General features: G+C 36.9%; 1 protein-coding gene across 2 annotated transcripts in view; it reads left to right on the forward strand.

The window, feature by feature from the left end:
• Positions 1 to 27,613, forward strand: part of CFAP54 (cilia and flagella associated protein 54) — a 325,301-nt gene that overhangs the window by 228,744 nt on the left and 68,944 nt on the right. For both annotated transcript variants that reach the window (XM_058308572.1, XM_058308573.2), the window contains exons 57-61: positions 9,848 to 10,003; positions 10,355 to 10,460; positions 11,368 to 11,461; positions 20,723 to 20,821; positions 21,340 to 21,481. In XM_058308572.1, the coding sequence (XP_058164555.1) occupies positions 9,848 to 10,003; positions 10,355 to 10,460; positions 11,368 to 11,461; positions 20,723 to 20,821; positions 21,340 to 21,481 (597 nt within the window). The remainder of the gene's footprint in view (positions 1 to 9,847; positions 10,004 to 10,354; positions 10,461 to 11,367; positions 11,462 to 20,722; positions 20,822 to 21,339; positions 21,482 to 27,613) is intronic.

The following is a 27,613-nucleotide window of genomic DNA, read 5'->3' on the forward strand; positions in this document are numbered from 1 at the left end:
AATCAAACAGTTTTTTGATTGCCTACAATTGCCAAATTCTGGGTTAGGCCCTGCGTAGGTATTAGAGTTTGAAGCAGATATAGTGTCTGCTTTTTTAGTGTGGTAGACAGAAACAAATGATCAAACCATATATAGGAGTGTATATGTCATATATTATGTCATATCATGTAGTGTCATGTCATATCATGTATTATATGTGAGTTATATAAAATTAAATTATTTTTTAAGTACATATGATATTGAATTATGCATGTATATATAATTATAAATTATGATTAGTACTATGATAGAAGTAGATAAAGTCTGCTGGTAAGAATAACACAGGGGAGTGCCTATTTAAATAAAGTAATTTGGGGAAGGCCTCTCTGGGGAGGTGGTATTTAATTCTAGACCTTAAATGCAAATTCCTTAGTATTGCACAACAGAGGCAGAGGGAGAAATGAATTGTAGGCTCTGATGTCAGGAAAAGCTTGATATGTTCCAGAACTGAAAGGAGGCTGGTGCAGCCAGAGCTGTGTGGCAGCCTAATAGAAGAATGAGGAAGTGAGCTGGGGACAGACCATGCAGGCTCTGTAAACATGGTGTGGTGGTTGGAGCCACTGGCAGGTTTTAAGCAGGCCGGTGATATAATATTAACTAATTTAGTGTAGCATATGAATGTGCCAGGAACTATTTTAAAAGGGCTTTGTACATATCAGCTCATTTAATCCTCACATCTGCCATATGTAATCAATACTATTATCCTCATTTTGAAAAGGAAAAAACCAAGGCACAATTTACATTTTTTAAAAATTCACGCCCCCTCCCCCCCCCCCGCAAAAAAAAAACAAATAAAACAAAATAATTTCCCTTGCTGCTGGATGGAGAATAGATTGGAGAGCAGACTGGAGCCAAACAAGAGTGGACCTGATTGGAGCAGGCAGATCACTAAGCAGGAGGCTTTTACCATAGACTATCTGGGACGGTGGTGGGGGTGGAGTGGAAAGAGGAGAACAGATTGACAAGATTGACATACAATTTAGTTGTAGAATCAACAGGACTTGCTGAATGCTTGGACTTGGTTAGGGGTGACTGGTAGGAAGAAACAAAAACAGTTTCTTGCTTTCTGGCTTGAGCTACGGCTGGGTGGGGTGCCATGTACTAAGATGAAGAACAGGGAAGAGGCAAGGCTGGGGACTGCAGGAAAGCATTATCAGTGACTGTGTTGTGGGTGTGTCAGTCTGACTTGCTCAGGGCACGTTAAAATGGAGGATTTCAGGAAGGAGGTTAAGTCATGCATCTGGAGCCAGAAGACAGGAATGGCTTAGCGTCTTTGACTAATCCTTGACCTATCCCTACTTTCCATAACTTATGTTCCATCAGGTGTGAAGTCCTCTTTCTCTGGAAAATTTCTTGGTCTGTTCCTTTCTTTCTAGTCTCCCCACCACTGTTATCTCTACTGGTGCAGGTGATTGCGGGAGCTTCCTGTTGGATCTCCAAGTCTCTCCCCATTCCTTCCAGTTCAGTCTGTTCACTGAAACCCCCTTTTCCTTCTCTTAAGACCTCTGATGACTCTCCCCAGTTTCCCTGATCATGTTCTGTCTTCCCTCTACCCAATCCTATTTCATTCACTCCCCGACAAGTGTTGAACCTGTGAGCTCTCCACAGAAAGCCTCTCCCCTCTAGTATGTTCCTCTTTTGACTCTGAAGGTTGGCGTTGGGCTCCGGGAGAGGAGGGGCAAAGCCGGCTTTTAGTTGTCGGCCCAACTCGAGCAAGTCTTGCCTAGATGGGCAAGTCCCCCTCTTTTGTCTGAAAGGATACTGTCACCTGTTCTCAGAAGCAGTCTCAAGAGGGGGAAAGTCTCGTTTTAACTTCTTGCTTCACATTCAGTAAGGCTTAAACGTTTCATAGGAATCTATATGTCTTATCTTCCCAGTAGATTATAAACTTCTCATACACAGGGACAGTGTTTTAAGTTTCTTTTGTGTCAATGAGAAATCCAGCTCAGTGCTGGGAAATAATAACCATGCACTTTTAGAACAAATGTTATTCAACAAATGCCATTCATGGCTCTCTCATGGAGCAGCTGATCACTTCATAGAGAATCTTGGATTTTACTCCAAAGGAACATGATGGTACTGTTTTCCAAATTCAATGGAATCATTTATTTATAATTCTTAATGTCTGTGGTGTTTCTTTGTATTTGTTTTTTTTTTTTTTTCACGTTTTCAACTTTCGATAGCTGGTGTTCACACCTGGTGCCTGGACTTTCTTCTGCAGTCCACCTCGCTGGCCCCTGAACCTGCTCCTCCCACTAGGTCTTTTTTCTGTTATGGAGAATTTTCCATAGACCTCCTCTGAGGACACGAGCTCTGTCATTACTTGCTCCTCCTCTACATTTTTCCTGCACTCATTATCCTTCTGTTTTTGGAGTGTGCATTTATGATGTGAACTCCAAGAATCAGTTTTATTGGAAGTATGGATGACTTTATGTATAAATAAAGTATGAAGTTGATTACTGTAATCAGAACATGTGTAACTGCTTGCTCTACACTATTGCACTTTATCCAGTTAATCAGTCATTTGGATTTAAATTATACTCACATAATCTACTTTAAAATCATGGTACATCTTAGCAACTTTACTGAACATCATATAAACACAAACTTTCTTAAATAAAACTATTTTTGTCTGCTAAATTATTATATTGCTTCTTTAAATTTATGTAAAACTGGTAAAGAAGATTTTGGAGAGGCATATGTGTAAAAATGCATTATATCTATTTAGATGACAATTGATGTAGTTCAGTGCTTATGTCTTTAAAAATGCTTAACTTAAATGTCCATGAACAAAAAATAAGTCTAAAAATATATTAATGAGAGTGTTATTCATTTTTTCTAAGCTCTATTAACTTGCTTATAAGATTTTAAGAAATATTTCAAGTATATACTTTTATCTTGCAAATGTGGGAATTGTCACATCTTCATTTTTAAATTTTCTTTTTGCTTATCCTTCTTTAAATCTTCCCCAAGGAACACATAATATTTTTAATAAGAAAAAATATTTAAGAAATACTATTTAGTTAAAGTACCAACCTATTTTTCTCAGCTTTTAAGTTTATCTTCACATGAAAGTTAAGAGGAGTTAATGAAAACTAAGAACCTAGCACCATTTCTGACACCCTGCATGTGCTCAGTAAATGTTAGATCCTTTTCAAATATTTGGATAAAAATAATTAGTGGACAGTGTTGTGAAAAAAAGACTAACACCTAGGATAGCAGACCCAGGAAAGCTAGGTGTGGAGAGCACATAGCAAGCTGGGAAATGAGGGTTTGGAATCTGGGAAGTCTATGCTTGAACCCCAGCATTACCACTTCTTAGTTTGATCTTGGAAATTATTGAAGCTCTTAGACTCTGATTCCTTACATGCAAAATGGGGATGGGACTATTTACATTATATATTTGGAGTACACAACTGAGATAAAGTATATATTGTGTGTAACAGGGCCTGGCACATAGTAATCATGTAATTTATTCTTTTCATCTTACTTTATGTTTACTACTTATTTCTTTATCTTTGTTTTTTCAACTTATTATTTATCACCGTACTCTTATTAATTGGGAAGTTCTATCATAGTTTTCTTTTCCTCTCCCAGTCTCCAGATTCCTCAATCCCAATCTGATAACTGGATCCACCTGTCTCCTCTCACCACAATGCTCTTACCTGGTTCCTTTAGAAGCTCCTCTAATTAGATGAGCTCTTTAGATGACTTTTACCTTCCTACTTATATCTCACCTTCTATAAGAGATCTTTAGAATTTTTTCCCCTTCTCTCTGCTCTCTCCAGCTTCTAGATTTTACAGAGCTAATTTTTGATCCAGAATATTTTCAGGTTTTTCCTTTGGACTACTTCCTTTCTTTTTTTACAGAAGCTCTGCTATTATTTATATTATCCAATTCCACTCATTCTACCATTATCTATTGTTATTTAGCCATTTCTGGCACAAGGGCTATTATTCATCATTCTTTTCTTCTTCCTCATTTATCAGACTCTGTTCTGCTTCATAACACAGCAGACTCAACATGATTGAGTCCTTCCTTTTTTCTCTCTCTCTCTCTCACATTCCTTGTTCTCCACAAATACCTTTCTTGCACTCTGACAGGTGAGTGATTTATTAATTCCTCTCAGTATCAAAATCTTGGGGGTGTGGTCTTCTCTCAGGATTCAGTAGATGTTACTCCATCATTTCTAACTCTGAATGTTGCAGAAGTAGATGATGACCATCTAATTCATTTTTCACTTTCTTTTCTTTGAGTAAGAAGTTTGTTCTTTCAGTCTGAAAACCTGTAGAATTTTGCCCTTTATTCCTGGAGTTCAGGAAATTTACCAATGTATGCTTAGGTATGTATCTTTTATTTCTTTGCCTACCTAGAACTCAGTTGTCCTTTTCAATCTGCAGACAAGTATTTTACCAGCTCATGGAAAAGTTCTTCTTGCTTAATTATTGTTTAATCTATCTCTCTGTTCCTTCTTATTCTTCAGTTAACTATTCAACTAGAGCTAGCCTGCTGAGGTTCAAATCTTAAGCATGTGACTTAACTTCTTTCCTCATCTCTAAAATGGGGATAATAATAACACCTACCTCACTGGATTGTTGAGAAGATTAAATAAGTTAATTGCCTAGAACAGTGCCTGGCCCACTGTAAGCAGTATTGAAGTGTTGGCTATTATTGTTTGTAAGTCAGATTTGATCTGTTTTCCGAATCTATTAATTTTCCCCTTATGGTTTCCATTTATTTATATCTTACTTATGATTTGATATACTTCTACTTTAATTGATCTTTCAGACCATTGATTCGAGTCTATATATTAACCATCTTCTCAAAGTCATCTAATTTTTAAAGTAAAAATTATTTTTAGTTTCAGAAAGTCATTTTGTGTTGTTTAAACCTCTACTGATGCTCTTAGTTTTTAAAATTCAAGTTGTCTTCTGACACTTATTTCCTAGATTGTCACCTGTTCTGGAATTGTCACCTGTTCTATGTGTTTTTTTCTCTTTCTGCCTACCAGACTTACCTTGGTGAGCTATTTCACTTTGTCTACTTATTGAGGTTTGGGCCCAGCTGCTAAATTAACTTCAGCGGTGGTGAAGCTATACAAGGTGGAAGGAATAGCTATTCTGCCTTTATGGGCTGGCTCACTACTCGCCTTCAAAGTTCAGTTCCCTGTTGAGACACAAGGAGAAGCAGCCAAGGCCAGCATTCTCCTAGTAGAGATGACACAGTCCCTGTGTTTAGGTTACTCACAGTATCTCAGGAACAAAGGAGGCAGCCAGCCAGTGTTGCCCTCTGCTGGAGGGGAATTAATTTGTAAGCTCTCTTCAGGAGATTGTCCTGATCTTTGACCTGAGGCTGTGTGCCTCTGGTTCCCAGGCTATTGGCCAGCCCCGGGAGCAGAAAATTCACACACCAACTTTCTCTGTTATTACCCATCACCCTCTAGGACCAACTCACCTGCCTCCTGCACCAATAGCTGCTCAGGTCAGATGAAGCTGATGGTTGGGCTGGAAGGGGAAAAGTTGGGCACAGGGAGGGGCATGGTCAAGCCATTATCCACCTAGAATCTTCCCCTTTGCCCACTATCTGCCCCTCCCCTCCATTATTATTATTGAACATTGTCATTATATGATTCTCATTGTCATCAGATTAGACTTCTGTTACTTCGGATAAATCATTTCACCTCTATATTGTTGAATTTTCTCATTTACGAAATTTGGTTGGCTTAGCTGCCTCTAGAATTCCTTCCAGCTTCTGAGTCCTTGTGAACTATTTTTCAGCATTTTCAGTTCACAATTTGTTATTTATTAGGGTATTTGATTTCTACAGGAGCTTAAAGTACAGATTGTGTTAAGTCGTACAGATTGTGCTAAATCAAATGTATTCTATGCTTTCCTGCCTTACTAATCTTGAAGATGTGTCACCACTCAATGACAATACTGTTGTTGTTTTTTAAACTCACTTGAAGCTGAACAGCTTGCTTTCTGTTATATTATATTAAATACAGACTTAAAAAAAAAAAACCAAAAACCAAAAGCAGCCTTTCTGTCAAAACAATGTCAGTTTCACAACTTCTTTTTCACAGAGTTGATGTTTATTGGAAAAAGGAACACTTCAATATTATGAAGCATAAAATAATCTGTGACTTGATGCTTTCTCAGCAGTTTTCCTTTATAGTGATAGTATAGACTACATCACAAGAAGAGGGCCACGTATTTTTTTCCCCTTTATGAAAGCCTCTTACAGAAAAAGACATTATGTGGTAATTTTTATAAAACAAAAAATTAACACCCTGGCTACTTAGGATTATTTTTTCCCATTAATGACTGACTCTTGAGCTTCCTTATTAGATGAAAAGGTAGTCTACTGATTGTATAATAGGAGTATATGAAAGATGCTTAAATTTCTTACATTCATTCAATCAGCATACCTTTCTTGAGCACTACTTATGTGCAAAAATGGCACCAGAGAGAGAGGATATAATAGGGAACCAGGCACCATAACTGCTCTCAATGAAACAATGATCTAGTTGGAGAGTGTATTAATCAGTCAAATGGGTGCTGATGCAAAGTTCAAGAAATCTGTTGACTTTTATAAAGGGTATTTATTTGGGGTAGAACCTTATAGTTACAAGGTCCTAAAGTGTCCAATTCAAGATCCGTATGAGGTACTTTCTCTCCAAAGATGGTTGCTGATGTTTGCGAGGGTCCAGCCTTCCTTCTTCCTCTTAAGGCTCCGGGTCCCAGCTTTGTCCAATGTCAGCTGTAGGCTGGCATAGGGCTCATTTCTTTCCAAGCTCACTGCTCTGGTCTCTTCACAGGGTCAACTGTAAACTATCAGACAAATGGCTCAGCTCTTTCCAGAGCCCCAGGATCAAAGTTCCTTCCTCTTCCATGTCTGTGGAGCTTTTGTGTTTTCCTGTGTGTCTTCTTGATTGAGTGTCCATTTATATAGCCCAAGGGGGTGGAGAATCAAGCCTGAGCCATGCCTTGCTGACTTGGTCAAATCAAAGACCCTGCATTGATTTAATTAAGTAAACCTAAAACCTTTGAATTTAGATCAAAGTGTATCATACCCAGAGGAGCAGAGCTGTTTACAAACATAACCTATATCTCTTTTGGAATTAATAAATTGTATCACACTACCACAGGAAGAGAGAGAAAATAGTAATTTTCTGTAACGTTCTTTTAAAATCCTAACAAAAATCTAGATAATTCAAGTATTATTACATATAGGTGCATTAATGACATGAGTGTATTTGACATGTGTATACATAAACATATATTAATAAAAAGCTGCAGTATAATTTGAAACAATAAACAGAATATATAAGATGGGAAATGTTTTGAGATATGAGCTTGTATTGGGCAAATGGTATTATAGCATATATCCTGACTTCCCTTTTTGCTGGGATGTTATCACAGCTGGTAATGCCAGGGAAAGAGCATGGATTCTAGAGAAAAATCCTGGTTCAAATCCCTCAAGCAAGTGATTTAACTTCTCTGTGCTTTGGTTTCCTCACCTGTAAAATGCAGATATGAAAAGTATCTATCCAATCCCACTGATTTGTGGGATTAAGCAAGGTAAGCGGGTAGTATGTTTAGAAGGGCACCTCGCTTCAATAAGAGCTGTGTAGGTTGTAGCTCTTCTTAGTATTCCATGCCAGGCTTTCTTACTCTCCTGCAAGCAGCTCTGTAGCCTCAGCAGTGTACTACCTTCCTGCCTGGTCCATAGTAAGGGCTCAGTAACAACTGTTCCCCTGGATAAGCGGAGAGAGCAAGAGGGAACGAAAGAGAGCGAGCGACCTTTCTCCACCATCCTGCCATTCATATAGCACATTCCTGAACTAACCATTTACAAAATGTTCTGCGTCCCTTGAATAACCTTTGTAGGGAATAGCATCTTGGGGTCAGAGAATTTCAGAAACTGAAGGGATGATGTTTCCTAAGTCTGCTGCCTCAGTTTTCAGAGGAAAACATCCCAGATCAAGAAGCTTGTGGGACTTGTCCAAAGTCTCAAATGACATGTAGCACCAGTGACTGGCCAGTACCCAGCACTTCAACTAGAACTGTGCGCTGTATCATTCCGTGTGAGCTTACGCTTTTTTCTACAGTGCTTGTTAAACTATCCTATTAATGTGGTATTTCTCATAGCATGACTTCTACGTCTTATCCCAGCATTTTTTCTTTAAAATTATCAAAAGCCAAGGGAATTATCAGCTGTTAGCCTAGACATCCATATTCTCTGGGAAGCCCTTCCTGACCTTTCCCAGGTAGGTCCCTGAAATCAGCTACCCAAGAGCTCTGCTCTTTCCCTCATACAATACTGGCCACTTATAGACTGCATTTTAATAGCCTGTCTGGCTGTTTATATTCCCAGTTAAACACTAAGCCCCATGACCTGAGGAAGCAGCATATGATTTACTTTATCATTATCACAAATGTGATTGAGGAATTCAGACTAAATAAATGCTTAGGGAGATATCTAAATTAAAGCTATTAAAGCTTTAATAATAAACATGGTAGCCTAAATTTATATTCTCTTCTATTCTTGGTCCTCCACTTGCTCAATTCATTTGAAACTCTTTGCTTCATTTATTTTAATATCCACATCCACAATTTCTACATGAACCTGTGTATAGAGTGAAAGACTTCATAAACTCATTTCATCTTTACATCTGACAATTAACAGAAGCCTCCAAGTTAAAATAGTTTTGAAAATTATTTGTTAAAATGCATTAAAGTTATTTTATATTCCATCTTATTCTACTTCCTTCAATAAACAACAAAGCATTAAAAAAAAAAAAAAAAAGACAATGCAGGGCCATAGTGTAGGACCTGGGCTCTGGAGCAAGATTGCTGAGGTTCAGATCATAGCGCTGCCATTTACTAGCTATGTGCTTTTGGACAAGGTACATAAAACTCTCTGTGCCTCCATTTTCTCCTCCTCTTTCCCCTCTGGAAAATGAGCATAATACTAGCATGCATTCAGAATTGTGAGGATTACATGAGAAAATACATGTTAAATAGTTGGGATGGAGACTAATAGGTAGGAAGCACTCAATAAATCTTAGCTCTTGTTATTCTCTTTTTCTCATTTTTATCCAATGCCTAGCAAAGCACTTGGCCCAAATTAAGTATTGAACAAATATTTGTTGAATAAACAAATTTCTGTCTGTTTCTGAGGCTATGCAGAATAAATTTAATGCCTCTTTCACATAATAGTACTTTATGTATGGTAAATGATGAAGGGGCCAAACAAGAAGTATGCATGTGACCCTTGTCCATAAAGGGTTTTCCATATAGTTGACATTGCAAACAAATGCATAACAAGCCAACCACTAAAGTGCTGAAAGAAAGAAAATTATGGGCTATTGTTATGTGCAAATTTTATTAGTAATAACAAAACTTACAGATTTTTCTGGAAGAAGATGAAGGTTGCTTTATAGAGCCTCCTGGAGTTTTAGAACTGAAAAAGACTTGAAAGTTTATCATAGGAACATGAAGGTTGTTTTGTAGAGCGTCATGAAATTTTAGATCCAAAAGATACTTTGGAGATTATGCTTCATTTTAAAAATGAGAAAACATGTTGGAAACTTATCAAACAAAGATAAGTTTGCTAAGGGCTATTGTTGTAGTTCATTGAAATACTGGATATTGTGTTTCTTTCAAACATTTCTTAGATACTAAAACTATAAAGACCACCAGAGTTCCTAACAGATACCATTACTGTGAAAGCAGTCTTGCCTAAGGCTTGCTATGAACACTGTATACTTTATCGCTCTTCCTCATCCAACTATTTTTCATTTAGGACATACAGTGGCAAAACAAATATATTTTACCAATAAAAAGAAGGACCCATCAAAATGGTTACCTGCTCTTCATCTCTTTGAAATGGCATTGAAGATCTGTAAGTTATCAGCAACAGAAGAACATGAGGTAGAAGCTGAAATTCTTTTTCTCAAAGGTAAAGTATATGTTTGGGGTCAGAACTATGATAAAGTTTGTAATTTTTTTTTCTGGTAACAGTAGTCTTCTTAAAAATCTGGTTACTGACTATAGAGAAATTACAGATTTTACAAAGGGCCGAGAGATGACAAATTTAGTTTTAGGAAAAAATTTATTTTAAGTCCTCAAGACTCCTGGAGAAAGAGGCAATAGGTCCTTCTCCATTGGCTTATCTTCTAGCAAACAAACAAAAAACAAACAAAGGGACAGACCTCCGTTTGCTGAATTTCAGCATGAGCTATTTGTTTTTAAGTTCTAAAGTGATAGAAAAAGGGAAAAACCACCTCTGTATATCTTTTTCTTCTTCCAGGCAAAATAGAACGTCAAATATTGATGGAAGAGAAATCTCCGAGTTTACAACTTGAGAGTTTATTTGATGCTATACAACTAAGCCTGAGAAATGATCAAAACTCGGGGTAAAAAAAAAAGTCAAATATCTTTCCACTGTCATAGCATTACTGCGGGTTTTTGGTTTTAGCCCCATGTTCTGGTATTACTTAGAGTATTCAAGGCTGGAATAATTGGGAGTCCCCTTGATGTTAGGGCTAGATCACTAGGGTACATCTGTCCATCAGATCTACGGACATCTCTCAAGTTGCTCTTGGCTCTGACCCAGGGCCTCACTTGCGATAGTGGTTGACAACAGCCACTACCAGGGTGGCATACTGAACTGTGAATCACTTCTAGCCTGTAACCACATCTCCTGTCAGCCCCAGGATTGACGTGGCCTTGCCTGGACGTGAAATCGTATCTAGAAGGGATTTATGTGGGTATTTACCCTGGGTCATCATCACCAAGGCTGGCCAACTAATTCTGTATAAAAATCACCTCTTGACTGAGCCTAAGCCACTATCCTTACTCCTGAAGTGATGAAAAATGGCCCTGACTGACAGGGTTGATAGTGACTGCACAGACTAACCCATCCCAAGCCCCTGCTCTCTAAACGGCGCTGTATTTCTCTTCTCCTTTCAGTTAGAGTAGGAAGATAGAGAAAGGCTCAGTTCTCAAGGTGTGTGCCTCAAGTCCTGACCTTCACTTTTTTAGTGCTTTGTGTCCTGGAATATTCCTGAAAGGTCTTGATGCTGGGCTGCATAGCAGTCATGGCACAGAGTGTTGTCAGCACAGGACAAGGTAGAATGCTCGGCTCTGTAGAGGGGAGATGATGGGGCCTGTGGCCAAAGGTGCTGTGAAATGGGTGAGAGGTTGGGAAAATGCTGGTTTTACTTATATTTGCCTTTTGTAGTCTCAGATATTGTTGGCAAATGATGCAATATGATTGTAAGTGGTGAAGCTATTAATAAGTACTATGCTATATCATTTTAGGTTGATAAGAGACTCCTACCTAGAAATGGCCCTATTATATTTTCATCTGAGGAAACAAAAGTGCAAACCTTCATCAGCACCAGTACTATTGAAGGTAGTAAACTGTTTTATTAGAAATTACAAACAAATTGACTTTGAGCTTATTATTTTAGTAACACTGTGCTATTGAAAATAAGAGACTGATTTTCCTGGCTAACAGATATTAATTTCATTATTTTGCAGTCACACATATTTATTTATTTATTTTCAAAATAAAGTCTGATGTCATTTATTTATTTATTTATTTTAAAGATTTTATTTATCTCCCCTCCCCCCGCCCCTGTTGTCTGTTCTTTGTGTCTATTTGCTGCATGTTCTTCTTTGTCCGCTTCTGTTATCAGTGGCATGGGATTCTGTGTTTCTTTTTGTTGCGTCATCTTGTTGTGTCAGCTCTCCATGTGTGCGGCACCATTCCTGGGCAGGCTGAACTTTCTTTCGTGCTGGACAGCTCTCCTTATGGGGCGCACTCCTTGCATGTGGGGCCCCCCACATGGGGACACCCCTGCGTGGCACTGCACTCCATGTACCCTTCAGCACTGCATGTGGGCCAGCTCCACATGGGTCAAGGAGGCCCGGGGTTTGAACCATGGACCTCCCATGTGGTAGATGGACGCCCTATCCACTGGGCCAAGTCTGCTTCCCTCTCATTTATTTTTTAAAATAATAATCTACATGCTTAATATACTTTTTTAAAAAAAATTTATTTCTTTTTCTCCCCCCTCCCTCCATTGTCTGCTCTCTGTGTTCATCTGCTGTGTGTTCTTCTGTGTCTGCTATTATTCTCATTAGGTGGCTCTGAGAACCGATCCTGGGACCTTCTGAAGTGGGAGAGAGGTGATTATTCTCTTGCACCACCTCAGCTCCCTGGTTTGCTGCATCTCCTATTATCTCCTTTGTGTCTCTTTTTGTTGTGTCATCTTGCTGTGCCAGCTCTCTGCATGGGCCAGCACTCCTGCGCAGGGCAGCACTCCTGTGTGGGGCAGCACTCCATGTGGGCCAGCTTGCCATACGTGCCAGCTTGCCTTCACCAGGAGGCCCTGGGTATTGAAACCTGTACCTCTTATACAGTAGATGGGTGCCCAATTGCTTGAGCCACATCCACTTCCCTTAATATGCTTTTCACAGGGGTGAGAAGAAAATAGGTGAGAAGACTTGAGAATGTTACTTATAATAACAGATTACTCATTATATTATTACTCATTACTTATATAATTACTTATAATATTAGCAAACATTTTAAGCACTCCTGAGTAGCAGGCATTGTTCTAAGCATTTCATACATAATCTCATTGTGTTATCACAGAAATTATTATTGTGTTTTGTTTTTGCTTTTGTTTTTATTATATAAGTTGTCAGTTTACAGAAAAATCATGCAGAAAGTACAGCATTCCCATATAACCCCCATACACACATACCCGCACACAATTTTCCCTATTGTTAACATTTTGCATTAGTGTGGTATATTTGTTAAAACTGATGAAATAAAATTATTATAATTATACTATTAACTGTAGTCCATAGTTTACACTTTGTGTTTTTTGTTTTTGTTTTTGTTTAAGGAAGTACAGGGGATTGAACCCAGGATCTTGTACATGGGAAGCAGGCACTCAACCACTGAGTTACACCCACTCCCTGTGTTGGTTTTTTATACTGTTGTTTTTTAATTTTTAACTTTTTATTTTCAAAACATTTAACTTCCCAAAATGTTGCGAAATAATCAGAGTTCTGGTATGTTCTTCAACCACTTTTCTTCAAATAATATCTTACTTAACAATACATGATCAAAACCAGGAAATTAGGATTGGTAGATATTATTAACTATTCTAAAAATATTCAAATATTAAAATTCTACTAATCTTCCCTGTGATGTCCCTTTTCTGGTTTAGAATCTAATCTAAGATTTCACACCGAATAAAGTTGTCATGTCTCCTTGGTCTCCATTCAGGGTCATTTCTCAGTCTTTCAGTTTCATTGACATTAACACTTTTGAAGAGTACTGATGATTTTTTTTTTTGCTGTGCGATAGTTTTTTTTAACTTTTAAAAATATTTTTACATTTTAAACTATTTTTTCCTTTCTTTTTAAAGCATTAGATTACATAAATGTTACATTGAAAATATAGGGGACTGATCAGTTATTTTGTAGAATGTCTTTCATTTTGGGCTTATCTGATGCAGTCGCACTTATATTTAGATACCTCTTGGGATAGTTTATGTAGAGCTCTGGAAATAGATTTCATGTAGCCTTTTTTTGCCTATTAAACTACTATCCATGAAAGGTAGGTGAATGCATATACTCCAAATCAATGAGTCATTAGTATCAGTTAGGAAATTGAAGGAGATAATATACTGGCTAAGCATATTGACAAATAAGGTTCTCAATACTGATATGACCTGTAAACCAATCACCTCATGATCCAGTCACCATTCATTCGTCATGTATATACTGAGCACCCACTCTGTCTCACCCCAGGCACTGTTGTAGAGAAAGGTGATACAGAAAAGTGCCCAAGACAGACACAGTCCCTGTTCTGGGGGAACTCACCTTCCAGTAGAGGGCAGCAGACAATAAACCAGTGAAGGAGGAAGAGGGGGAACAAGCGGGGAAACAAGAAAGTGTGGAGATGATGTAGACCAGTGAAATTTAGGGTTAGGGAATAATTTGGGCTGATGGGAATGGGAGTGATTGTGGTGGAAAGAGGTGACTTTCCAGGTGGCATCCAATGGGTGAGGAGGGAGACATGCAAAGACAAAGGCATGAACCGGAGCAGGCTTCTCAAACGAAGGTGCAGAAATATCTCTGGGGACCTTGTGAAAAATGCAGATTCTGATTCAGTAAGTCAGGGTGGGGTTTGAGAGTCAACGCTTCTTAGATGCCCCCAAGGGTGCTGATGCTGCTTGTTCTGTGGGTCATGCTAGTACCAAGGATTTAGACTGAGGGAGATTTGAGAGGCAGCATTAAGCTGGGTGGGTTTGAGCTGTATAAGCTCAATTACTATTTTCTTTTCTTTTAGAATTTCAGTAGGCCTTTATATATTTCATCCCAATTGAATAATTTGACACTCCCCACAAGAGATCTTTTCAGATTGTTTTTTTGGCGTCAGACTTCTAATTTTTGAGAGAGGATAAATATGATTTAAAACCTTTAGGCAAATAGACTTCCACTCAACTGAATTATTCATAGGGTAGCTGTCTTAGGTGGATAACAGCTATTATTTTTAATCTAAATAATTATGAACTAGAAAAACTTACTTTTTGTAGTGTGATAAACATTTATTTCCGGTAAGAGAAAAAAAAGAAACAAAACTTTGTTTCCATAGCAAGTGGCAATGCAAATTATTTAGCAGCGTACTAGGAAAATAATATATCACCTTTTTGACCTTTACTTTACTGGAGAAGTGTTTATAATTAAGAGCTTCAAAGAGTTAGGATTTGAATGAAAAGAATAGTATAATTCCTTGCAACATGATTATTATTTTCTGTGTATCTTGACACTGTATAAATATTTTAGCAAGCCGCACTGAAAGCACAGAAAACAGCCGAAAACAAATTTTAAAAATTCATCCATGAACATTCAGACCATTAAAATTCGTTAATTAACTGAATGCTTACTGAGTGCTTACTGTATGCTAGGCACATTGCTCTCTTCTCTTAAAAGCACAGTCTTGTAAGGGAAAGAATCGTATTGCCGCGTGATGACTAAAATCGAGAGACTAGGGAAGTGGATTTGGCTCAACAGGTAGAGCATCTGCCTACACACGGGAGGTCCAGGGTTCTTCAAACCGAGGGTCTCCTGACCCGTGTGGACCTGGCCCATGCTCAATGCTGATGCGTGCAAGGGGTGCTGTGCCACACAGGGCTGTCCCCCATGTAGGGGAGCTTCACGCGCAAGGAGTACGCCCCATAAGGAAAGCCACCCCGTGCGAAAAAAGTGCAGCCTGCCCAGGAATGGCGCCGCACGCACAGAGAGCTAATGCAGCAAGATGACACAACAAAAAGAGATACAGATTCCCAGTGCCGCTGACAAGAATACAAGCAAACACAGAGGAACACACAGTGAATGGACACAGAGAGCAGACAGCTTGGTTGGGGGGGGGGGGGGCGGGAAGGGGGGAGAAATAAATTAAAAAGGATACATCTTTAAAAAAATAAAAAAAGACTTACTAGTTGGGACTACTTCTGCTTTGGGGTAATGCTGGAGAAGGCTTCACAGATGAGGTGAATTTTGAAGAGCCGAGTAGTTTTCCAAGCAGAAGTGGAGGACAGTCCAACGAGTGGTATCAGCATGGACACACTTTAAAGACAGATTTACTGAGGTATAATGTTTCATACCATGAAATTCACCCATTTTAAACGTGGAATTCAAAAGTTTTTAGTAAATTTTCAGTTGTGCAATTATTACCAGGATCCAGTTTTAGAACTATATCCTAGAGATCCTTTGTGCTCCTTTGTAATCAATCTTCATTTTCACCCCATCCCCAGGCAACCACTAATCTGCTTTCTGACTTTATAAAGAGTCATCTTGTCTGGACAACTTCTATAAATAGAATCATACAATATGTAGTCTTTGCAGCTTCTTCTTTCACTTAGTATAATGTTTTTGAGGTTCATCCATTTTGTAACATGTATCAGTATTTCATTCCTTTTTATAGTTAATATCCCATTATATGGAGATAGTCCATTTTCTTTATCCATTCAACAATTGAGGGACATTTGAATTGTTTCCACTCTTTGACTATTATGAATAATGTTGCTTTGAAATTTTATATGCAAATTTCTCAAGGGACAAAGTTTTCATTTCTCTTGGGTGTATACCTAAGACTAAAATTGCTAGGTCATATGGCAACTCCATGTTTAACGTTTTGAAGCTCTGACAGACTGTTTTCCAAAGTGACTGAACCATTTTACATTCCTTACCCAGCAGGATATGAGGGTTCCAATTTCTTCACATCCTCATGAACACTTTTTGTTATCTATTTTTTATTATGGCCATCCTAGTGAGTGTAAGTGGTATCTCACTGTTGCTTTGATATGAATTTCTCTCATAGCTAATGATGTTGAGAAATTTTTGAGGACTTTTCATTTGTTTATTGGATGTTTGTATCTCTTCTTTGGAGAAATGTCTATTCAGATCATTTGTCCATTTTTTTAAATTGGGTTACTTATCTTTTTTATCATTGACTTGTAAGAGACTTTTAAATATGTATTTTAGATACAAGTTTCTTGTCAGATATGTGATTTGCCAATATTTTCTCTCATTCTTTGGATTGTCTTTTCACTTTAAAGCCCCAAATTTTAAAATTTTAATGAAATCCAGTTTATCTTTTGTTTCTCTTATAGATTATGTTTTCAGTGTCATGTCTAAGAACTCTTTGCCTGGCCCCAGGTGTTGAAGATTTTTTCCTATGATTTCTTTGAGTTTTCTAGTCTTAGCTTTTACATTTAAGTTTATGATATGTTTAAATTAATATTTGGGGAAGGCATGAGATAAGAGTCTAAATCCATCTTTTACACCTGGATAACCATTTGTTCCAGAACCATATGTTGAAAAGACTACACTTTCCTTGTTTAATTGCCCTGGCACCTTTGTAAAAAAAAAAAATCAATTGATCATAAATGCAAATGTTTATTTCTGGACTCTCAATTGTGTATCATTAAACTATATGTCTACCTTTACATGAATATCACAGCATCTTATATTTATAATAAGTTTGGAAATTGGAAAATGCATGTCCTCCAGAGATGTTCTTCCTATTCAAAATTGCTTTGAATACTTTGTCCTTTGCATTTTCATATAAATTTTAGGACCTGCTTATCAATTTCTGCAAAAACCTTGGCTGATTTTAGTTGGGAGTATGTTGAATTTATAGATCAATTTGGAGAGAATAGCCCTCAACATTATAGAGTCTTTCAACCCATGAATATAAACAGTCTCTTCATTTATTTAGATCTTACCTCATTTCCCTTAGCAAGGTTATGCACTTTTCAGTGTACATGCCTTGCACTACTTTTGTTAAGTATATTTCTAATTTGAGTGGAATTTTTTCTTAATTTAATTTTCAGATTGTTCATTGCTGGTTTTATATAGACATACAATTGATTTGTGTATATTGTTTTATATCCTGTGAACTTGTTGAACCTATTAATTAGTTCTAATAGTTTGTGTGTGTTTATTCCTTAGGATTTTCTATGTTTAGGATCATGTCTTCTGCAAATGAAGACAATTTTACTTCATTTCGAACTAGATGCCTTTTATTTCTTATGTTGTTGTTGGCTTGCACTGGCTAGAACCTCTTGTACAGTGTTGAAGTCAAGTGGCAAGAATAGACATCCTTGTTTTGTTCCAGAACTTTGTGAAAAATCATTCAGTCTTTTACCAATAAGAATGATTTTAGCTTAAGTTTTGATAGCTTCTCTTTATCAGATTGAGGAAATTTCCCTTTACTCATAGTTTGTTGGAAGTTTTTTTTATCATAAACGGATGTTGCTTTTGTCAAATGCTTTTACACCATCATTTTCCCTCATTCCATTAAAAACTATATTCATTCATTGATTTACCTATTTAAACTAATCTTATGTTCCTAGAATAAATCTCAATGGTCATGCAAGTGATTCTTTATATATATATTGGTTTATTTCATTTGCTGATATTTTGTTGAGTTTTTTATCCTTGTTAGTGAAGGATATTAATCTGTAGTTTTCTTCACTGTGTATCTTGTCTAGCTTTGGTATCAAGATAATACTGACCTCATAAATGAATTGGGAAGTATTCCCTCCTTTTTGAAAGAATTTGTGAAGGATTCATATTAATTCTTTTTTAAATGTTTCATAGAATTCACAAGTGAAGCTTTAGACTGGGCCTTACTTTGTAGGAAAATTTAAACGATTAATTCAATTTCTTTGCTTGTGATAAGTGTATTCAGATTTTCTATTTCTTCTTGAGTCAGTTTTAGTAATTTGTTTCTTTATAGCAATTTGTCTATTTCATCTAAGTTGTCTAATTTGTTTGCCTAAAGTTGTTCATAATGTTACATTATAATTCTCCTGATTTTTATAAGGTTGGTAGTGATGTGCCCTCTTTCAGACCTGAATTTTGTTTAGTCCAGCTAGTGGTTTGAGAATTTTGATCTTTTCAAATAATTGAATTTTGTTTTTTATTGATTTCCTTTGTTTGTTTTCTGGTTTCTAATTCATCAGTTTCTACTGTTATCTTTATTTTCTTCCTTCTGCTTTCTTTGGGTTTAATTTGCTCTTTTCTAGATTTTTAAGGTGGATGCTTAGATTCAATTTGTAATATATTGATTATTACAATTGCATTATTGATTCAATTTGTAATATAGGTTGACATCTGAAAACACAGTAAAGAATTTTTAAAAAATCATTTCAATAGATGCAAAAAATCATTTATCAAAATCTGATACCTGTTTATGATAAAAATTCTCATAAAGCTATACATTTCCTTTATGCAGTGCTAAGCTGCATAAATTTTGACATGTTATAGTCCCATTTTAGTTTGGTTCAAAATATTTTCTAATTTCTGTTGTGATTTCTTCCGTGACCTATTGGCTATTTAGAAGTACGTCTTTTAACTTCCAAATATTTGGGGAGGGTCCCAAAATTCTTCTAATTGTTGATTTCTAATTTAATTCCATTGTAGTTAGAGAATATATTGTATGATATTAATCTTTTTAAATTTACTAAGACTTGTTTTATGGCCTAGCATAAAATCTTACTTGGCAAATATTCTGTGTATGCTTGAGAAGAATGTTCATTTTCTTGTTGGGTAGATGGCAGGTAAAGTTGTTTGATTGTATTGTTCAAGTTTTCTGTATCTTTTCTGATTTTTTGGTCTAGTTATTCTATCAAATACACACCTATTTTTATACTATAATATATACTTTTATAATATAATATCATATAATATATATAAATAATATAAATATAGTTTACTGTAATATAATAAACAATTTTGGGGGGACTCAAAACTGCTAATAAAACTTAAACAGAATTTTAAGCAATGCTTTTTCATAACACCTCCCCCATCTGAAAAATGCCCACTATAAATTTTTTTCAGTCTAAAGTGCTCCATCCTGAGCTCCAGGTTGGGCCTTTGTCTCAATTCAAAATGGTTTCTTTCTTTTTTAAATTTGTGTCACTAATTGTCTTTACATTCTAGTTGTTATTTAATGTTATTCTGTATTATTCTGAATTTTATGCCTGCTAATCTTAGTTCCGGAGACTTGAGTAGGTATATTGCCCAAGCTTTCATAAGCAGTAAACTGGCATTTGCCACTGCAGAGCTTATATAGTCCCATTACAGCTAATGAAAGGTTTTCTTGTCTTGGGACAGGACAGTATTTCTTAGATTCTGCTTAGGTAGATTCCTCTAGATGTCATTTACCACCTAGCTTCCCATCTAATTTAGGCAAGACTACAATTGTATATTGTACTTCCTGCTTTGGCATCAGCATTATCTATTACCTTTCTTTTCTTTGGGAGTCTTCTAGCCAGAAGTAAAGGAAAGATAATTTCGTTATAGTTTATCTTAGAGTTTTGATAAAGATTAAAGAATTAGTTAAAATATGAGCAGCTAGAAATTAGAACTAAGGGGTCTAGATAATGTATGAATTGAATAGTTAGCTCTTTCCAGAGTATTTGAATCTTATGAATTGACAATTCTCACTTTAGTCATCTTTAAAAATGTGAAGTGGATACACATGGCTGGTATCTCTTCCTGTTTATTTTTATAAAATTGATTTTATTACATTTAGAAATTGTGTATATATATTTATAAACAATGATGTGCCCATTCATGTTTCTTTTTGCTATTCTTTGTAGCATCATCCCTTTAATATTTTCTCAGAAAGATGATAGCAAATATCTATCCAATACTTTCCAGTACTATTCTCATTCCTGACATCTGTACACATAATTTACATTTAAGCATTTAGCTTTACTTAAAATGCCTTTTTAATTAATTTTATCATTACACAGATAATGCAAGGTCATTCTGCAAAATTAGAAAAAGATAAAAATAATTAATCAACCTTGAAATCTGGGGATATCTAACCACTGTTAATTTTCTCTAATATAGAGAACATGTGTGTGTACTCTCTCTGTGTGTTTAAATGTGCTTCCATTTTTGCATACTATGTTAAAACTGACATTTTTCTTCCCTGGTTTATTTTGAACATCTCTTCATGTTAATAGAAACATCATTATTCGTAGTGGCTACATAAAATTCCAGCAAAATATCTTCATAAAATAAGGACATTTTTCATAATACCATTATCATAAAATATTTGCCTTATTTTTAGATTCCTCCCAGAAGACAGAGTTCTGTTAAAGAAATAACAGTAAATACATGTGAAATGTACAGTTCTTTAGCCTGGATTGCAGTAAGAGCTGCTGCACAGGTTGGTGTGATTTTTGTTTGATCTTTATTTTCACTGCCATATCTGTGTTTTCTGCCTACCAGCTGTCAAGGCAATACAGTACATGTATGCAAGAGAAGGGGAATTTCCACATTCCTTGGGATTTGTACCAATGATATTTCTTTGGAAGGGTTAGAAATAGTCTTTATATGTGTAATGTTTTTAATCGTATAATAGCCAGACCTGGTTCTGTTTGTTTCAGCTTTTCTTTAATGAAAATATTGGCAGATACACATGTGCATATATTTGACATTTTGGCAAATATCTGTCATAGCTATTTAAAGTGACTTATGCATTAATGAAAATTGTCAAGGATAATGATTTGTTTGACCATGATATATACTACATGTTGGGGGATCCCATTATTTTTCAGATTGTCTTTATTTTTTCCTTCCAATGTATATTGAATATTATTTTATGAATTCACTTTTTCACATTTACCTAATGGATAATCTATGAATCAGAAAGCTTACCTTTATGAATTTATGTATTAATCATAGGCCAGCGAAGCTGTGCTGACAATTAACGTACTCATCGGAAAGAAGAATGCTAGAATTGATCAAGTTAGCCAGGTGGCATTATCAAATATCCCAGAATTTGCTGTTGTGGATCTTTTATCTTCATATACAGATTATTTGCTTGGTATGTTTGAATGTCTAGACATTTTGTAAAAGCCTGATATCTGTAATATATGATCAAATTTCAAAGGTTTAATTAGTGGTTTATGTGGATAAATTAGTTTTTAGGTCAGAAGGATAATGGTTTGGCAAGCCTCCTGCAGAGGATGGGGGGTCCAAAGGCCTAGTCCCCAAAACAGAGGGTCCTCAGCTTACTGCACATGTGTTCACATTACTGAATCAGCTGCTGCATTTCAGATACATGTTTCTCTGAAAAGATGTTTCTTTATGTCTGTTTACTTTCTAGTTCACCCAGGACAAGTGGGACCTTTTGGAAATGTTTATCCAGGGGCCTTCCTTGATTCTCTCATCTAAAATGTGTACTCACTCTCAAACTCTCACACAGCATCCTGCTCTTTTCCTTAGTAATTATATATTTGCCTGTATGTTCATGTGAGTGTTTAACCTCTCTCTCTCTCATTAAATTATCATCAGTTCCATGAAGGCAGGGTCCTTAACTATTCGAATTGCTATTCCATTGACAGCAAAATCTCACAGTGTTTGCACATAGCAGACATTCAACGTTAATATTTGTTAAATGAATTAATGAGTAAGAGATTATCATAAATTAAACTTGCCCTCACTACTGTTATGTTTTTGCCTATTTATGGCTGCTGGGTTAGTTAGTAAACTATAATATAAACGACTAAGATTAGTGGTAACATTAACATTCATTTATGTGTTTATCCATTCATTTACTTGAAAAATATTTATCAAGTGTTTCCTGTGTGTATGTACCATGTTAGGTGCTAAGAAGCAAAGTACTAAAATCTGAATTCCAGACTGACACTTCAGTAACATAGGTCTCAGCTTTTGCTTGTTGCTAGGTGAGGGTTGAGCCAAAGTGGATGAGTTTTACCTTTAACCTGATCAGGATAGGAGTGATCTTCTCAAAGCTTCTGTAGACAGTGATGACTATTGAGTCAACCTTAGTTGAAAGTGTCTGAATCTCCCTCTTCCTTGACTCTTTCCTGAAGAATAGGTGGCGCAGACTTAGAAATGGTTCGTGTGATGTTAAATCATTAGATGCACTTTTTATGTTGAGATTTTGTTTTCTTGTTTCTATTTCCTTCATTAGGTTCCTGGACCTTCATTTGGGTGCTTGGTCTTCCTTAGATTCTCTATAGAGGGGTCATCTAGGGACAAAGCCAGTGACCCTACACAGGAAAGTCAGGCAGAGCAGCAGCCAGTGGGGCTTGCTCACCACTTCTTTTTTTAACTACTGCTTGGCAGCACAATCCTCTCTGATTCAGAATGCAATGTATGCAGTCCTCTTGGAAGCATGCATGATTGTTTTGCTACAAAAAGAGTAAAATCTAAATAATCAAGAGACTTCAATTGACATCCTGATTCTGCCAAACCATTTAATTTCTCTCAATCTACTTGTAAGGATCTATAGACTAAGCGATTTAAACTTATTGTCAAGTCCCAAATCTGAAAATTTTGTGACTCTATGATTCAATCCTTCAGCATGGTTATCTCTTCTACATACAGGTCCCTTATTAATATGTGACTACTTTATTTTAGTCATTTCTTTGCTTTCTACCAGTTTTCAGGGAAGGGATAACAAATAAATTTCATCTAAGATGCTGTCTTAGGCAGTTATTGCTAGAATTATGCTGTGTAACAAACCACCCAATCACTCTGTGGCTTACAATGACAAGAATTTATACTTACACTCACGGGTTCTGCTTCAGGCTGCAGGTTGGGGTCAGGTGTACTTCATGTGCATTTGTTATGATTCCCAGTCTAAACTGACAGTTGTTACCTGTTGCATGCTCTTCTTATGGTGGGTCACCAAAGCATAAGAACAAACCAGTCACACAAGCACATTTAAGTCCTGTGTTCACATCACATTCCTTTGCTGATAGCAAATCACATGGCCAAGTCCAACATCAGTGAGGTCAACATCCCTGAAGAGGGAAGGAGAGGGTCTTGAATGTTTGCTGAATTACATTAACAAATTCCATCTATGGCTAGTGGCTCGCTGAGGAGGATGCTGAGCCCCTGTATGGAAAAGCAGGAAAAGGTGCTGATGTGATCAATTAATTGGTATCAGTCACAGGCATAACATTGGGGTTACCATTTTCTAAAGAAAAGGTCTTAGTTCATCTAGTTGGTCTGGTAGTCTTCATCTCAGTTCTATTTCATGCTAGAATTTATGCTTTTCCATTTCATTGGCTTTCATAGCAGATTCCAATTTTCAGTTTCCATTTTGTGCTATTAGCACTTCTTTACTGCTTTAACTATGAAATTACCAAATTTTAAAATCCTACCTGTTTTGCATTTTTCCTCTCCTTCAGAATACTAATTTTTCCCTCCAGTCATTTCCTGTCAGCTAATAATTAATTCATGCTGACGATTTCCCTCATTTCAGTATTTGGGTTGGAGGGAGGTTCTGAATCCCCACCTGATTGTCAAAAATACCCAGATGGCAAGGAGGTTCTTATTATAATGAATTGCTAAAGGGCAAAATCCCTTAACAACAACAAATAAAACTTGTTTGATTTTTTACATTAACATAAATTAACATCCAGAAGAAAACCTCCTCAGTAATCTTAGCTTAAAATAATGCCAGTATTGATGATCTGTACACTAACTGGTGACCAGTTTTCATTGTTACTGTGTGCAGAGCACTGTACCAACCATTTTTGTCTGGGGGAAGGAGTCGTCACAGAACACATCTAGGAGGAGGCTTCTTGCCTTCCCTGAGCTTCCAGTCATGGACAGTCAGGACAGCCATATACACTGAAAGGTTACACGTTCATCTTTTAAGTGGACCGTATTAATAAAGGCAGATGAATGTACCAAAATTTACATATACCTTCTGAGCACATGCCGGAGGGGCAGATGAGTTAATGAGGCACATTTTTCTGGAAAAGGTGTATTGTGGGGCCGCTATTAATGGACTGAGAGACATGGCTTATCAGAGGGGAGGGGGAACATGTTTTCTCAGTAGAGCAAACAGAAGCGTGAGGGCAGAATGGACTAGTCATGTGTGGAGGATGAAATCGAGATGATCTTGCTAGAACCAGAAAGCAATCGTATGACATCTATAGAACACTAAGAGCATTGAATGGTTCTGTTGCTCCAAATCGTGGAGGTTTTTCTCTACATTATCTTATAGGAACGGAGACCCTGAAATGATGGTATTGGCAATGTAGGACCTTATTTAGATTCAATCCAAAAAACGTTTATTAGATGCCTATTTTGGGCTAAGTAATGTTCAAATATACTGTCTTTTTGCCTTGATCTTTTGTGGCCTTAATAAAGTGGTCAGTGAATATAAAAATTAACATTGTTATATTCTACACGACATTTCAAATTAAAAGTAACATTGAGGACTAGCGGTACTGCATGCCGCATCTCCTGGCTAAAAACACATGACATACAGAAAAATACAAAGTCTTGTAATACTAAAAAATTAATGTCAGTGAACCTATTTTCAGAATATAAGAGAAAATTTATGAAGCACAACCGAGAATCACAACTGGCCCCTTAATATGTGTTTGCCTCTTGAAACAGAGCAAACCTCCCAGCCTGAAAAAAATATAATTTGCTCTTTCCTTACTGCCTTGCCTCTGGTTCAGAGACACAGGGTCTACACCAAAAAAGAATGGGAATGCCAGCCCTCTGCTACTGTCTTCCCTTGTCCAATTCCTTATGGAAATGTTTCGCAGTCTTGGTAGGGAACTAGAGGGACACATTAATCCTCAAATCCCAAATAGTTAAACCACTTGCAGATGAGAATGGAGATGTCATCCTTGCTAGCAATAATGATTGGCATGTGTGTATGTGTGTGCATTTTAGTGTTAGAGACTGAAACATTGGGGCATGACAAGAACCTACCTCAGTGAAGCAAAGCTGCCCTGATCCATTGCCTGCAACAGTTTGGAAATTCCATTCAGAGATTTGAACATTGATCACTTCAATCTGGGAAGGGATATAGCTGTAGCCAAGAGTAGACACATAGTCCATCAATTGTCAGACATCAGGGAGGAAGAGACTCTTCTTATTCTAAACAGAGTCAACAATGGAAAATAAGACGCAACAAATGTGAGAAAAAACTTCCAAACCAGTACAATGGAATGATATACCGAAGATACAGAAAAATTTCCCCTTCAGGGATTCAAAGGAAATGTTAGATTGTTTGGTTCCCTTACCAGGATACAGGCAGTTAAAGACTGAAACAAAAGCAGAAAGCCATAATGCAGGAAGTGTCAGATAATAATGGAACGAGAGGCACCTGATGCTGTGTGCTAGCACTCGGTGGTGGTTTGAAACTCTATGTACCCTCAGAAAAGCGTGTTCTTAAAGCTAATCCTTTCCTGTTGGTATAAATCCATTGTAAGTAGGGCCTTTTGATTAGGTGACTTTGGACATGGCACAGGGTGGGTCTTAATCCTCTTACTGGTGTCCTTTATAAGAGAATAAGTTTCAGAGAGAGAGAGAAAGCCTTGGAAGCAAGAGGAAATCGGTGAACTTCAGAAGAGAAGGCAGAGACCAGCAGATGCCACTCTGGGCCTTGCCAGTGGTCCAGGATCACGAGCAGCCAGTCTTCAGGGAAAAAAACCATCACCTAACAAGGCCTTGATTGGGACATTATTCTCACCTCAAAACTGTAAGCTTATAAGCTGATAAATTCCCCCTATCAAAAGCCAGCCCATTTTATGGAATCTGCTTTAAGCAGCCTAGCAAACTAAAACATGTTCTCTTACTCAATTTCATTTATCCTTTAGAAAATTCCCATAAGGAGGTAATTCTGCACATTTTAAAATTAGATAAAGTGTTCAGAGAGGTTATGGAACTTGAGAAATATGCCACAGTTAATTCAAACCCAGTTCTATCCAATTTTAAAGGCTATGCCCTTAACCATTATGTTGGATGTGGTTTTTTAAAAAAAATTAAAAGGAACTCAATGTAGAATTGATACTTTGGGTCAACCTTTGAACTATTGACATGAAAGATTGTCCCTGCACTTCCCATCCAAAATCATAAAAGTGTTGGAAAAAATAGAACAAAATTATTTTAATTTATAGCTGAGCTTGAACCTAAAAAGAAAATCCCAAGATACCAAATTAAAGTGAAGGATTTATAAGCAGGAGGATTTGTAAGAAGCTGAATCTGAGGACCTCACTGAAAAGGGACTAGAATTGGACCTTAAGAGCTGTGGGCTGGGACTTCTTGCTTGATCACGGAACGGGTCTGGACAAGTGCCTGTCGTAGGAAAGTCAGCACTCAGCTAACTGCATAGAACTGGAATTCATAAGGCTTTGCTTGTATATGAAATGAGGACAAGAAAACGCTGCCCACTGGCTGGAGTAGGTACAGAGAAACATGCCAAGTCTTCTAGGATAAATTATAAAGAGGAAAGTAATAACTATTTTTTGGATTATAAAGAGAAAATTAATAATTACAAGTATCCAGTCAGAAAAAGCAGACTTTCTGCAAAGAAACAAAACTTGAGCTGGTTCTAATTTAGAAAATTTAAAGACCAGACAACATTGTTCATAAACTTTTTGAATAGAAAACTTATTCTCAAGAATCATAATTCAAAAGGTATGGAATAGTATGTAGCAAAAGTCTTTCTTCCATCTTCTTGGCAAGTGATTCAAATCTCTCCAGAGATAATCGGTATTATCAGTATATTAATTTCTTAGTAAAGAATCTGTATCAAATTGCCATAAACTCGGTGGTTTAGAAAAGTACAAAGTTATTGTCTTACAATTCTGGAGGTCAGAAGTCCAAAATGGGTCTCATTGGGCTGACATCGAAGTGTTGGCAGAACTGCATTCCTTCCAGAGGCTCTAGGAGAGAACCCATTTCCTTGCCTTTGCCAGCTTTTAGAGGCCACTTGTAGTTCCTTGGCTTGTGGCCCCTTCCTCCATCATCAAATTCAGCAATGTTGCGTCTTCAGACATCTCTCTGTTTCTGCAACTCTTGTTCTTCTGTTGTCCTCTTCCATATGAGTACTCCTGCTATTACTTTGGGCCCATCTGGATAACTCAGGCTACTCCTTATCTCACGGGCAGGTGGTTAGCAACCTTAGTTCTAGTGGTATCCTAATTCTTCTTTGCTGTGTAACCTAACATATTCA

The sequence above is a fragment of the Dasypus novemcinctus genome, chromosome 12, assembly GCF_030445035.2.
Source record: "Dasypus novemcinctus isolate mDasNov1 chromosome 12, mDasNov1.1.hap2, whole genome shotgun sequence".
Classification (NCBI taxonomy): Eukaryota; Metazoa; Chordata; class Mammalia; order Cingulata; family Dasypodidae; genus Dasypus; species Dasypus novemcinctus.